This window comes from Callithrix jacchus, chromosome 5, assembly GCF_049354715.1.
Source record: "Callithrix jacchus isolate 240 chromosome 5, calJac240_pri, whole genome shotgun sequence".
NCBI lineage: Eukaryota > Metazoa > Chordata > Mammalia > Primates > Cebidae > Callithrix > Callithrix jacchus.
This window is the reverse complement of record NC_133506.1, coordinates 8,986,915-8,999,753: the sequence shown is the minus strand read 5'-3', so window position 1 is coordinate 8,999,753 and position 12,839 is coordinate 8,986,915. Positions and strand designations below refer to the sequence as shown.

Below are 12,839 nucleotides of genomic sequence, written 5' to 3'. Positions count from 1 at the left end.
GGTGAACAAGACAGTTGGCTGACTCTTGTCCAGAAACGCTCAGGCTTTTCAAATTTCCAAGTCACAGACGAATGCAAGGGTGCAGGTGAGGGAGGTAAGTTAGAAAAACATCCCATCAGGTCTAGAGGCAAACCCAGACCAAGATGAAACAGCGACTGATTAACACTATCAAGGAAGGAGGAAAATCATCCAGGCGACATCAAACCCTATCCCGGGCATTCTCATCCACTCCCTAGTGGCAGCCCACATAAGGCCCCTCAGCCTCAACCCTACATTCCCATCAATAGAATCTACAAATGCCATGGCTGCCACTCTGGGGTTTATCAGCCCAGCAGAATGACCGTCTCAGATCAAGCACCATATACTTTTCAAAGCCAGATCAGAAATTTCCTACAGGAAATGGGCCCAGGAATCTCATTCCTCAATATGCTGGAGGAACTGGGGGCTGAGGGGGTGCAGCGGCCACAGAGGTCAGTAATGGTATCACCTAAAAGGGGACCCACCACTCAACAGGACACAGCTTGAGCTGCTTAGAGTGCCAAGAACAGACAAGGCAACAGGTACTGGGGGGTAGGAGATACTTGGTCTTCACTCCTCCTGCCTCCAGGTCGGGGGCTTGCTCTAGGTAACCCTCCTGGCCTCACCCTGCTCCTTAGTCACACCTCTCCCTGAGAGAGAGTGTAAGTTTAGAAGAAGGAACTGGGCATGATTTGCTCAGCCGGCCCCTGCCTCTCTCTCCTTGGGGCTCAAACCCCAGGGAGCCATGGCTTTGAGCCCTGTCCATGCCTCAGTGGCATCACATTTGAAGTGGGTCTTGAATGGTGTTTGCCTAGGAAGCGAGATGGGGGGCAGGGTGTCTCAGGTAGTGGGGACACAAATACGAAAGCACAGAGGTGCATAAGCACATGGTGTCTTTGAGGAACAGAAGGTGGGCCACTGCGCGAAGCACAGGCATGAAACTTGATATGTAGAGAGTGTGGAGACAGTAACAGTATGTCATGTAAAGACCTGCCATAGGTTCCTGTGGAAGTAACAGGCAGACAGTGTCCAGGGAGTGAAGGTATGGGCACACCCACGCCAGGGCATCCTGCCCAAACCACACAGGGCAGATGGTCTGCTCTAAGCCATGGGGCTGGCCTGAGAGAAAAAAAGCTGGAAGATGGGCCATCTGCTCCCTGAGGCATTAGTGCAAAAGGCCATGCAGATTCTGGCCATCATTGGGAAGATAAGGGAAAATAAAAATAGAAATCCTAGCTCTGCAGACAGTGAAGCTCACTGAATGCAACCCATACCTGCCTGCAGTTTAAAACCACAACAAATCCAAACCCAGGTAGCTGCTTGGCAGAGCTGTGGTCAAGAACCACGTAGTCATGCATACCGTGTGATCCCATTTATATGAAATGTCCAGAACAGGCAAATCCATAGAGACCGAAAAGTTAGTAGTTGCCAGGGACTAGGGTGGTTGAGAGAAATTGGGAGTGATTGCTAATGGGAATGGGGTTTCTTTTTGCGATGATAGAAATATTTATGAAATTAGATAGTGGTCATGGTTGCAAAATTCTGTCACTATACTAACAATCATCTAACTGTATACTTTAGATAGGTGGATTGTATGGTATGTAAATCACACTGCAATAAAGCTGCTGTATTTACCAAAAAAAAAGAAAGGAAAAAAGGCGCGACCAGGTGCCTGCTCTGAGCTCCAGCCCCACACAGCACCTTGTCCAACTCATAATAGGCTGCACGTTTGCATGGACACAGTACAGAGAAGGGTAGTTAAGATCATGGTAGAGCTATGCCCTGAAGTGGCCATCACAACGATGAGGGCATCAGGCTGGAGGGTAGAACCTGGGAGGGTTGGGATTAAGCACCTGAGAATGAGCTCAGATGGGCCTGTAGGGGCTCTTGGGAGACACCTGGGCTGGGGAGGAGCTCAGCAAAAGGTTTCTCATGATCATCCTCCACAGCAGGAAGCAGATGAGGAGAAAGGCTTCTGGGACCTGAAGTCAAGGTCAGCTGCAAGCCTGCCAGCAACTCACTCAGCAGGCACTGAGGAAGGATTCAGAGTTGTTTCTCCCCCCAAAAGATAAGTAAGTCAGAAAGAAGCCCTGGAAGGCAGGAGCCAGGGGAAAAGAAGCAGCCAGAGGGGCTGTCAGGCTGAAGCTAGGAGAGGACTGCACAGGCGGGAGGCCCCACGGGACAGAACTTCATGGGAAACCACTCCCACCTGGCCCCCAGCAGCCTCGTGGAGCAGTCAAGGTGAGTAGCTGCTGGCGGTGGTGAGGGGTTGGGGTGAGGGTCTGCAAAGGGGCTCAAACAAGGCTTTGCTGGGACGAAGAGAGCAGATAGATGCTGGGAGACCCCCGACCACTCCTTCCTCCCAGAGATGCCCCAGGACCCTGGTTCCTCTGAGTGTGCAGCTGGTGGAGTGCCCCCAGGGCTGCTCATGGCCACCTGCTCACCGGTCCTGGAGCCGGTCCTGCGTGTCCTTCAGCCGGGCTTTCAGATGTCGGATGCACACCTCCTTCTGTTGTAGCGGGGTCAGGTACTGCTCTGGAGTCGGGGGCTTGATGCCATGGTTGTCACTGCACAGTGTGTATTTCATGGAGCGCCTGCAAGGGGATGCCCATCATCAGGGAGAGAGGAAGAGGTCAGGCAAGGCACAGGTGCTTTACCTCTGGGGAGCAAGGGGACTCCAGCCTCACCATCCCTGGCCACCAGATGGCTCCAAGCCAGGCCTCCCACACAAGGCAGGAAAAAACCCTCAGCCTTCTGGAAGGTGGGTTTTAGTAGAGCTCTTCTGAGTGAAGACCACAGTGTCAGGATGCGGGCTTCAGGGCCCCTCTAGTTAGGGCTGGGTGGGGAGATATATCCCAGAGCACACATGTAAGCCTGGAACCAGGCCAAGCGCTCGACCAATGCTGTCAATCCTTACAGCAGCCATGGAGGTAGGGACTGTTTTCATCTTTTAGAGGGGTCACTGGCCACAGGGAAGTTAGCTTTTGCCCAAACCCCCTCAGACAGTCCCAGTGGTGCACCCCAGAACCCAGGTACCTAGTCTTCCAACCCAGAGAATGAGTTTGAAGGCTGGAGACCTATGTGTAAGTGGCAGATTCTGCCTCTGCATGGCAGATAAGGACTCATCCCCACAGAGGAGGAAAACATCTCCCTGGTGGAGGCAGAAGCTCTCCTCTCCAGAGCAAAGACCCCTCACAGCCGGGGGACAGGGAGGGCAGACACGCACAGACAGAGCTCTCTCCATCCACGCCCCAGTACTCTCACTCCTCACTGCACTGTGTGCATGTGGGTGCGCACTATATTCACGCACACTTCCTGGGACCGCACATGTGAGAATGTCAATTCCCAGTCCATTTGCACCTGCATGTGCAGATACACACTTGTGCCTCGTGGGCACTTGCCCATACTTGGGCACTAGCCCAGGTCCATGTTCACTTTCACCTCTGGGGGCACATGAGAGCACACATGTGAACACCTGCTGGCTCTGGGCAGGGACCTGTCCACTGCAGTACTCTGGGGTGGCAGCAGGCTGGACGTGCACTGCTCCCAGCACAGGGCGGCACTGACATGGTGCCCTACCAGCGCAAAGGAGAAGGAATTTCCACTCAGGGCAGTCAGGTGCCGGTGGAGGAAGGAGGGCCAGGCTTTCGGAGGGAAGGGGAATGCCCCAATTCCACAACAGACTGTGGCCTAGCCAGCTCTACGCTCAGCGTCCCAGCTGCTGGTTGTTCTTCTCATAAAGAAACCTTGGATCTTGGCTTAAAATCTGGGCATGTTCTCACACAACTAGAGACTCAGGCCTTGTTGCCATCCAACTCTGCTCCTTGAGGCGAGGGTAACTGCCGGGTCTAGGGAGGGGCAATGCCCCTTTGTGAGCCTGGAAAAGACAGGCCTTGGTGAGGCCCATTTGCAGAAGCAGCCAAGCTGGAGGGAGTTTTGAAAGTTCTGTGGAAGCTGTATAATGTTTACAGAGGAAAATGTACTTGTAAATTGTAAATTGTCAAAGAGAAAGTGGTGATAGACGTGGAATGAGAAATGGTTTTCTTCTATCTACTCACCTCATGGCCCCTAGGTTAACTCAAACCAAGTCATGAAGGTCTGCTTTCTGCTTGGCAAGGGGCAGAGGAGTGGCATGGGTTGGGATCTTCGGGTTCCCCCTCTGGTCTAAGAAATCTCTTTCCAAAAGAGAAGCAAGCCACACAGATCGTGCTCAGGCCCCACACACTTGTCTTACCGTCATCCTCCTGCCCCCGCAAAAGCTTTGGCTAGAGGGGCACCGATCTATGATGAGTAAAGAGAAGTCTTTCCCCCATGCCTGGGGGTGGGGTGGGGTGGGGTGGTAGGAGTGGGGGAACCAAGATTAGCTAAACTAGTGAGGACTGAGGATGAGAGAGGAAGTAAGTCTTTTATATTTTCTTCATTTTGCTTTCATGAGTATTTTTTCCACAATATAAAATTTAACACTTATACATTTTTAGTCACTAGCTTTATCTTTGTAAATATATATATATATATGCGCATATATATATATATATATATATAAACTAAAAATAGAAAAAAAAAATCTATAATGCATGTTTCTCAGCTACTCCTGCTTTGGAAAGCCTGGCTATTTGCAGAGGCTCCATTGCTCACCCAGGGGCAGCAACCCTTGTTGTGGGCAAGAAGATCCTTCACTGGGAGCAATTCTCAGTCCTGCGGTTGGGATTACCCCCATGGACTGCAGTTATGAGATGTGTTACAAAATCTGTTACTAATGGAAAAATATTAAAGTTGCCAATTGTATAGTTTTCAAAATATAAGTTGACGCTTTACTCCCACGTCTGTCCCCCCTCCCCCCCCCCCGCCCTGCTGTCTCTGGGGTGGTGTTACAACCAGGATGCTGAGGCATGGGTCCTGCACACGGGTGTTACCCATCATGTGTGTCAGGATGGAAAACTCCTAGCTGCTGTTTCGGTGGCTTTGGACGTTGCTTCACACAAATGATGTCCTCTCTGCTGAGCCCTCCCGGAGGTGCTCCACCCATGGGAGCCACAGGCCAGGCATCTCCTGGCCTTAAGTCAGATGGAAGTCCTAACAATGGCAGTTATCAGTTATCAGCCAACTAGGATGCACAGGCAGCGTGTAGATATCAAGTCATGGAAGCCTCCCAGTTATTAGCTCCACTTTAAAGATAAGGAAATGGAGGCTCAAGACAGGAAGAGACCCAATCCAGAGCCCATGCTCATTCCCCACACGCCCCAGCCTCTCTCTTGTACTTCAGTGCTGGGGAAGCAGGACAAGGCCTTCCAGGACAGCGCTTGCTTCCTAGTCTTCAAGGACCCACTGCTCCCTGACACCTGTTTCTCCAGCATGATCCTGCTTTTTGAGTCTGAGCTCACCTTACCCAAGACTACAACTTGGCATCTGCTGCATTTGTAGCATTTCGCCTCACAAGCCAATGCCACCTCTGCCACTCTCAAAGTGATCCCGAGAAGTGCGTGATGGTAGACACTGCTAGCTGCTTCCCGATACTCATCTTGCTTTCTTCCAAGCAGAAACCCCATTTGTCTGGGGTGGCACTGTACCGGGAAAACATGAACTGCCCTGCAGCTAGAGTTATTCCCACGACCCAGTTCTGACCAGCAAGAACGGGCAGGATTTGGGGGCAAGCTGTCCCTCTCAGAAAAACAACCTCTAAGGAAGGCTTTGGTCCTTTCTACCTGTTCCTTCCTGGAGGGTGGGCCTGATGCCTGGAGGTGCAGAAGCCATCCTGTGATGACAAAGACAAAAGCTGTACACCAAGGATGGTGGAGCAGGGGGAGAAGACACGGGGTCCCTGATGCTTCAGGGAGCTGCCAACCCCTGGCTCCTTGTTCTGTAAGTATCACCCTCAGTTTGTTTAAGCCACTGTATTTGTTTATGTACAGCTGCATATTATTATATCCATCTTACACATCAGAACTGGGGCTCAGAAAGTAGAAGTGACCTGCTCAAGGTCACACAGCCAGCGACTTTGCTGCTGTCAGGGGTGGTTAGAACATCACCCTGCTCCCCTACCTCCCCTGCCCAGGGAAACTGTTCCAAGCCAGCAGAGCCAGGCCCAGGGAGGAGGGCCCAATTACCTTGGTGTGGGACTGCTGTCACTGCCCTTGTAGGAGCCTGAATTGCTGCTGCTGCTGAGGGAAGAGGTACCGTAGGCATCCCGCACGCTCACAGGTGGAGAGGTGCGCCTGGAGGCAGGAAGAAGAGGCAGGTGCTCGTTCTGGCTGGCAGGCAGCTGCGGACACTGGGCGAACACTGCCAGGCCGCTGCGGCCCAAATTGCCCCCGCTTTGGGGTCACCACACAGGAGAGAACCAGGAAGAGAGACGCACAGACAGGGGTGACAGAACAGACAGTGCTAATCAAGATGGAAAACCAGAAGGAGGCACGTCCTCCTGGTTCCCCAGGGACAAGAATGGAGGCCGGCAGGGACGCAGGACAAGGGTGGAGCCTCATATGCTCTTATCAAGGGTCCTCAACTTCTGGGGTTCCCTAAACCCAGGGGAGGAGATCCCTGCATAGACTGAGAAAGAGGTAGAGAAAAATGGGGCAGACAAGGGTGGGAACAGGAGGAGGGACCCACGGGAGTAAAAATCAAGGGAGACCAAGTGAGCCTGAGTGGATGACTGCACGACTTCCTCCAGTAGTTGTGAAAATCAGACAGTATTGATGAGGCTACCGCTGGTAGGACTCCAGTGGTTTAAGCCTTCAGAGAATTCTCACATCCACTGTGTCATTTGAGCCATTAAACAGTTCCAGGAGGAGGCAAGTGTTAGCAAGCCCATTTTAAAGACGGGAAAATGGAAAATGATTTGCTCAAAGACACACTGCAAGTCAGTGGCAGGTGGAGAGAGCCCCGCACCTTCCTCCCACCCTCTGAAGCCAGGGCTCTGAGTGAGGGGGAGACTCACCTGCGAGATCCAGCAGAGGTCCGTCTACTTCCCGGCAGGGACATGGCCATGAGGCTGCGGGTCCGAGTAAGGGGTGGGATGGGCGGTGTCCCGGGGGCTGAGGAGAGAGGGCGGGTTGGGGGGCCCGCAGAAAGGGCCGGGCCAGGCCACGTCATCCTCTCGCTGGGGCCACTGCCCGGCATGGCTTCTCTTCTCACCCTTCGGCAGGACACCCCAGGAGCGAGGGCCTGGCAGGCCGTGGCTGCCTTTGCCAATGAATTTAATGGGGGCTGGTGCACAGGTTCCCACCACCCAACTTAAAATCACAATTGTCAGAGCCTCAGGAGTGGCTAAAAAACATCAGTCCAACCCTGTGTCCTCCAGATGAATGTGCCCCAGACGGAGTGAAGGCCAAGGTCAGACAGAAGCCCAAGGTCACAGGGGCTTCAGGAGCAGGGCCTTCTGACTGCTGGCACCGAGTCTTCTACTCTATGAGCCAGGCCTGCTTCTTCCCCAGGACCCTGATACTCAGACCCACACCCCCCTTGCTGTTCAGTCCTCCCTCTCTGGGAGGGGCTGCAGGCTGTAGGACTCCTGGAGCAGGACCAGGAACCCTGAATTAGGATGGGCTGGTCTCGCCGACCATCACCTTCCCAGCTGGCGCGTGGTTCGGGGCTTCCCGTCTACAAGGGAGACAAGACAGACCAACATACCAGCACATGTGTAGAAAGACATATGGATACACACGAACACAAGAAGGTACCATGTCCCTGCCATTCCCAGACATGCCACACGTGTCTCCATGAACGTGCTCAGGCAGCCAGCCCATGACGCAGGCCATGCAGCCAGGCTTCCCTGCACCCATGCAGCAGAGGTACGTCCGCACCCACCCATGCAACCTGCATGCTGGTTTTGGCATCTACCAGGAATTTAGGGGTACAGACTCAAAGCCAATGAGCACTGAGGTGGTGGGAGCAGAGGCCCTCTGCTGGGGGTATCCCGGTGGGTGGACCCAGGAAGAAGTATTCATGCCTAGAGTGACCCATCCTTGGGCCTCTTGCTAAGTGGGTAGGTAGAATCAAGCACCTGGTTCTTGCTCCCGAGTCCATAGGCTTCTTTCCTGGGTAGAGACTGGGCTCCAAGGGCAGCCTTTCCAGGGTTTAAGGAGGGGAGAGGCCCCATGCTGGGCTGGATTTTGGCTGTTTTGAGGATGAGGGCTATACTGGGCATTAGCCCAGAGTTACTGGAGTCTGGGGCAGAGCGGGGAACCTGGGCTCTTTACAGCCAATGGGCTGGTCCTGTGACAGCTCCAGAGACCTCAGTCCCCTTCTTCCACATTAACATCAGGGACAGAGGACAGCAGCCTGAGTTACAGGAGATTTGGCTGAGGACGTCAGGCCCAGACCTATCCCCATGCTGGAGGGAAGCATTCACCAAGCCCCACTCCACAACAGACCTCATGCCAACCACGTTACGTACATCACGACATTGACTCCTCTCACAACCCTATGAGGAAGTGCCGTGATTAGTCCGCTTTTATAGATGAGAAATCTAGCCACTAAGAAGGAAGGGACTTGGCCAAGTCACATCCCAGGTATGTGGCAGAGCCAATATTGAAACCAGGTCAACATCAGATGCTGAGGGGCTGGATCTCAAACCTCAGAGTCTCTGGCCTGGGGACCACCCCCTTCCCACGTCGGGGCCTCCCTGGAGCCTGGTCATCCCAGCCAGCGGCGGGGCTGCCTCCTGAGGGGACAAAGGCATTGCTCAGATGGCCTGTTTCCTGGCGGGGACATAGAACACGGCCTGTTCCCCTAGAGAGTCTGGACACAGCCAGCATTGTTTGCCTGGAGGTGTTGGGTGCGGGCTGCAGGACCTGCCAACACTACGCCTGTCACCTGAGCTGTTTGCCCCAGCTTGGCAATGCTTCCCACTCATCAGGCCCCAGTCACCCAGGCAGGGCCTCCTGGAACTTTAGGGCTGGCCCCTAGAGCAGGGAGCATGGGGAAGGGGAGATTTGGGGATAGGAGGATGTCAGTGTTCCCCCTCCTTTCTGAGGATGGCCATAAGTGGCTCACTGCCTCCTGGGCACAAGAGGACCTTGATTGGGAACAACTTAGCGGTTAGAGGGGCACATGAGCAAGGACTCCAAGAATCACCTGCCATTGCCTGATGCCTTCTGTGGGAAGGTGGCCATGCTGAGTGTTCTCATGTACGTTGGCCCATTATTTCACGCAGCAATCCTTCAAGGCTGGCTTTGGTACTGCATTTGGACCCAAGGTCACACAGCTGCAGGTGTGACATTATGGCTTCTGGCCCAGGTCAGCCTGGCTTCACTGATAACTCTCCCCCCATTATCCCTGTCCTTCTGGCTTTTGGGAGGATGCAAAAAGGAGGCTGTGCCTTCAGGAGGACTTTCCAGCAGAGGCAGGCCTCATATATGAGGATGGGCTCTTCCAAGCCAGCATGGATGAGTGTTCTAAGGAGCCAGGAAAGTCCAGGAAGAGTGCAAGGTCCAGTCCTCGGAGGAAGGCAAGATGCCTGGTTTGCCTTGGAGCTGTGTGTGGCCTTGCTATAATGAGGGCTTTGTCTCAGCTGTCCCTGCTGCTACCTTGCTTGGCAACACCATGTCTGTCTCCTCTTGAGTTCTGTCTTCCTTCCTCCCTGGCTTGGGGGAGGGAAGCGGGTGGCATTTGTACCTGAGTACAGCTAACAGTCTCCTGGGAACCCAGACCCAGCTATTCATCTGGGACGAAGGTGGAAGTGGCATTTCCCCTGCTGGGATGGGACCTTGCAGGTAGGGTCCCTCATGGGAGGGTGGAAGCCACCCAGGCCCAAAAGGAGCCACCTCTCAGGATCCTATTCAGAAAATCTAGTGTGTACCCTATGTTCTCTCAGGTCTGCCCTCCCTTCTAGGCCCTAGCAAGGAGGCAGGTTGCCATGGTGTTTGTCACCATGCCGCCTGCTTAGCCTGGAGTCCCACAGGCCTCTCTCCAGGTGGCCAGAGGCTGCCACTTGGAAAGGAAGACAGAAAACCCCTAACTGTGAGAAGCTAGGGTGATAGTCTCTCATCACTTTCACCCCAGAATAAACCCAGCCCCGGCCCTCACCAAACTTCCCTCCACTTGCCCCATCTTGCCCACACCAGAGCAACCCTACTGTGCCCACTCCTGTGACTGGTCCCTCAAATGCTCAACACTTTCTAACACCCCTGACAATGGGAGTCCAGGGAGCAGGAGACCAGAAACTGCAGAAATCAATACGAATTGATCTGGGATCAAATGCCAGCTCTGTCACCCTTCAGCAGCATGCCTTGGCCAAGTCACACCACTTCCCTGAGCCTCAGTGTCCACATCTGTAAGTGGGACTGTAAGGAATGCACCTCATATGGTTACTGTGAGGAGAATAACATAAAATAATGTGAGTATGGGGCTTGTGTCAGTGCCTATCACACAATAAATATTAAAACATGGGAACAGCCAGTATTTTGGAAGTAATGTGAAGTGAGCTTCAAAACACATACAAGGCATAATGGTGGCTTTAGGAAGATCCAGGAACACTTCTCTACAAGAAATTTGTACTGGGTCTTAAGGGATGAAGAGGTGTTCACCAGGCAGTGGCAGCAAATGGGAGAAAAGGAGAAGGCTGGACACAGGCAGTGAGTGACAGTTGGCTGCTTGGAAACTAGGGAGGCTGGAAAGGGCAGAAGTACAGTGAGAGTGAGGCTGCGGAAGGACAGGGGAAGGCCACACAGAGCCACTTAAGCCAGGACCTTGTCCTGAGGGCAACGGGAAGCCATGCAAGTGCTTTGTAGGAAACAGGCGCACTCCTATTTGCATTTTAGAAAGTTCCTGGGAAGCAAGACTGTGTGGAGAGGGAGGGATACCAGTTAGGAGGTTACCAGGAGAGAAATTAGGAGGACCTGGGTCAGGGTTGTGGCAGGAACCATGGAGAAAAGGGCCTGGATCCTATTCAGAATTCCTTGGAAGCCCCAGATTAGGTAAAAATCAGAGCAAAGCTCTTGATCTGGGTGTGTAAGGTCCTCCCATCTACACCCTTTCCAGCTGGCCCTCTGATCCATCCAGGAGACCCCGGCTAGTCACTCCCAACTTCTCATCTCTACATGGGCCGTTTATCCTGTCTGCGGCACCTTCCCTGCCTGTCCTCAAGCATATATTGCACTCTTTCTTTAGGCCCCACCCACAGCCTTTCCACTGGGGACTTCTCCTATAATTTATTGTCTTGGCCACTTAGCATGCTATGCCTTGGACTAAAACTCAGGGACCACCATCCCCTGGGAAAATATAAAAACAAACACAATCAACACACAGCTGTTGGTAACACGATGGTTTAAACAAGCTCATGGGATAGACCAAGGAGTTAGGCTAGATGGTCTCTAAGGTGTTCTGGATCTCACATTCTGTAATTCTAGGGCTGTTAATGAAATTATGGGGTTCTAATTGATGCTTTCTGCTCCTTCATTACTAGGACTTCTGAGTCTCAGTTTCCACATCTATAAAATTAGGAAGTTGCATTCTTCAAAGAGACATGATAGCATTTTACTCAATAAACAAGTCACAGGGGAAAAAACAGGTGCTTGGGTTAATCTAATATTCTAGCTAAGCAAAAGTCCTTGTATGTATTATAATTTATCTTCTTTCAAAGAATTAGCCATTGATACAAGAAGAAAGCTATCCTGAAATCCAAGGGAACAGAACAATCTGTGTCTGATGACTCAAGCCACTGACAGCTGGGGAAAGCAGAGCATTGCAGTCAACAGATCAGAACTTGGTAGGTATCCTCTCTGCCAAGGCAACACTAGAATGCAGAACATTCCACCCATTAGACAGCAGAGCACCTGGTACTCTTAGAATGCTAATGCAGAGAAGTGGGAGTGGAAGACAGGCCTGGGAGTGTTCTGGCAGCCGCACTCTAGATCTTAGAAGATTAGCACTATTAGTGCTATCCACAGCTGAGGAGTTCAGTAAACCCCACACTGGCTATGGGCTCATCAGCCACTATGCTCCTCCTTTGTCAACAAAACCTAGGATCTTCCTTCCAGGACTTGGTGGCATTTCTCCAGCTTGCCTCCTGTTTCCCACACTAGCCACCTTCAAAGCTGGGACCACAGATGAGGCACCATCAGACTTCTTCTCACCGGGGCAACCCCAACACAGTGGCAATGCAGACCCACAACTTGGGCAAATGCTGTGAGGAGGTTCCCCAGGCAACCAGGATAGGTTGAGGGCTGAGGCGGCGGCTACACGGGACGTGTCTCCAGTGATTGGACTCAGATTCCAGAGCTGAAGGTCATGGAGCCTAGGTTTCAAACCACCCAAGAGGACTTGCCTCTGCCCCTGCTGAGAGAGGTGGCTCAGGCTTCCCTCCCCATTTCACCTGAAGAGGCTCTTCTTGTATGTGTTTTACATATAGAAGGTCTGAAGTACGACTACTTCTTTTTTTTTTGAGACAGAGTCTCGTACTGTCACCCTGGGTGGAGTGGCATGATCTTGGCTTGCTGCAACCTCTGCCTCCCAGGTTTAAGTAATTATTGTGTGGCAGCTTCTAAAGTAGCTGGGATTACAGGCACTCACCACCATGCTTGGCTACTTTTTGTATATTTTAGTAGAGATGGGATTTCTCCATGTTGGCCAGGCTGGCCTTGAACTCCTGGCCTCAAGCAATCCACCCACCTTGGCCTCCCTGCTCCCAAAGTGCTGGAATTACAGGTGTGAGCCACTGCATCTGGCCATTAAAAAGATAAATTTTATGGAATGTGAATTATATCTCAATAAAAAATTTTTTTTAATATATGTATATTTTATTTTTTAAAAGAGACGGGATCTCACTCTGTCACCTAAGCTGGAGTGCAGTGGCAAAATCATAACTCACTACGGCTTCAAACTTC

The 12,839-nt window shown here is 52.3% G+C and overlaps 1 protein-coding gene across 16 annotated transcripts in view; it reads right to left on the bottom strand.

Annotated features, from left to right (window-relative positions):
• Nucleotides 1-12,839, bottom strand: part of SNPH (syntaphilin) — a 42,344-nt gene that overhangs the window by 5,235 nt on the left and 24,270 nt on the right. For 2 of the 16 annotated variants that reach the window (XM_035298215.3, XM_078371178.1), the window contains 4 exons: nucleotides 8,411-8,437; nucleotides 6,953-7,614; nucleotides 6,123-6,230; nucleotides 2,463-2,612 (listed from right to left, as the gene is read on the bottom strand). In XM_035298215.3, coding sequence (XP_035154106.1) covers nucleotides 2,463-2,612; nucleotides 6,123-6,230; nucleotides 6,953-7,134 — 440 coding nt within the window. In that variant the 5' untranslated portion in view covers nucleotides 7,135-7,614; nucleotides 8,411-8,437. Of the gene's footprint in view, nucleotides 1-2,462; nucleotides 2,613-6,122; nucleotides 6,330-6,952; nucleotides 7,615-8,017; nucleotides 8,678-12,839 lie in introns of all 16 variants that reach the window. The other 14 variants (XM_078371172.1, XM_017971893.4, XM_078371177.1 and 11 more) reach the window with 10 other exon arrangements.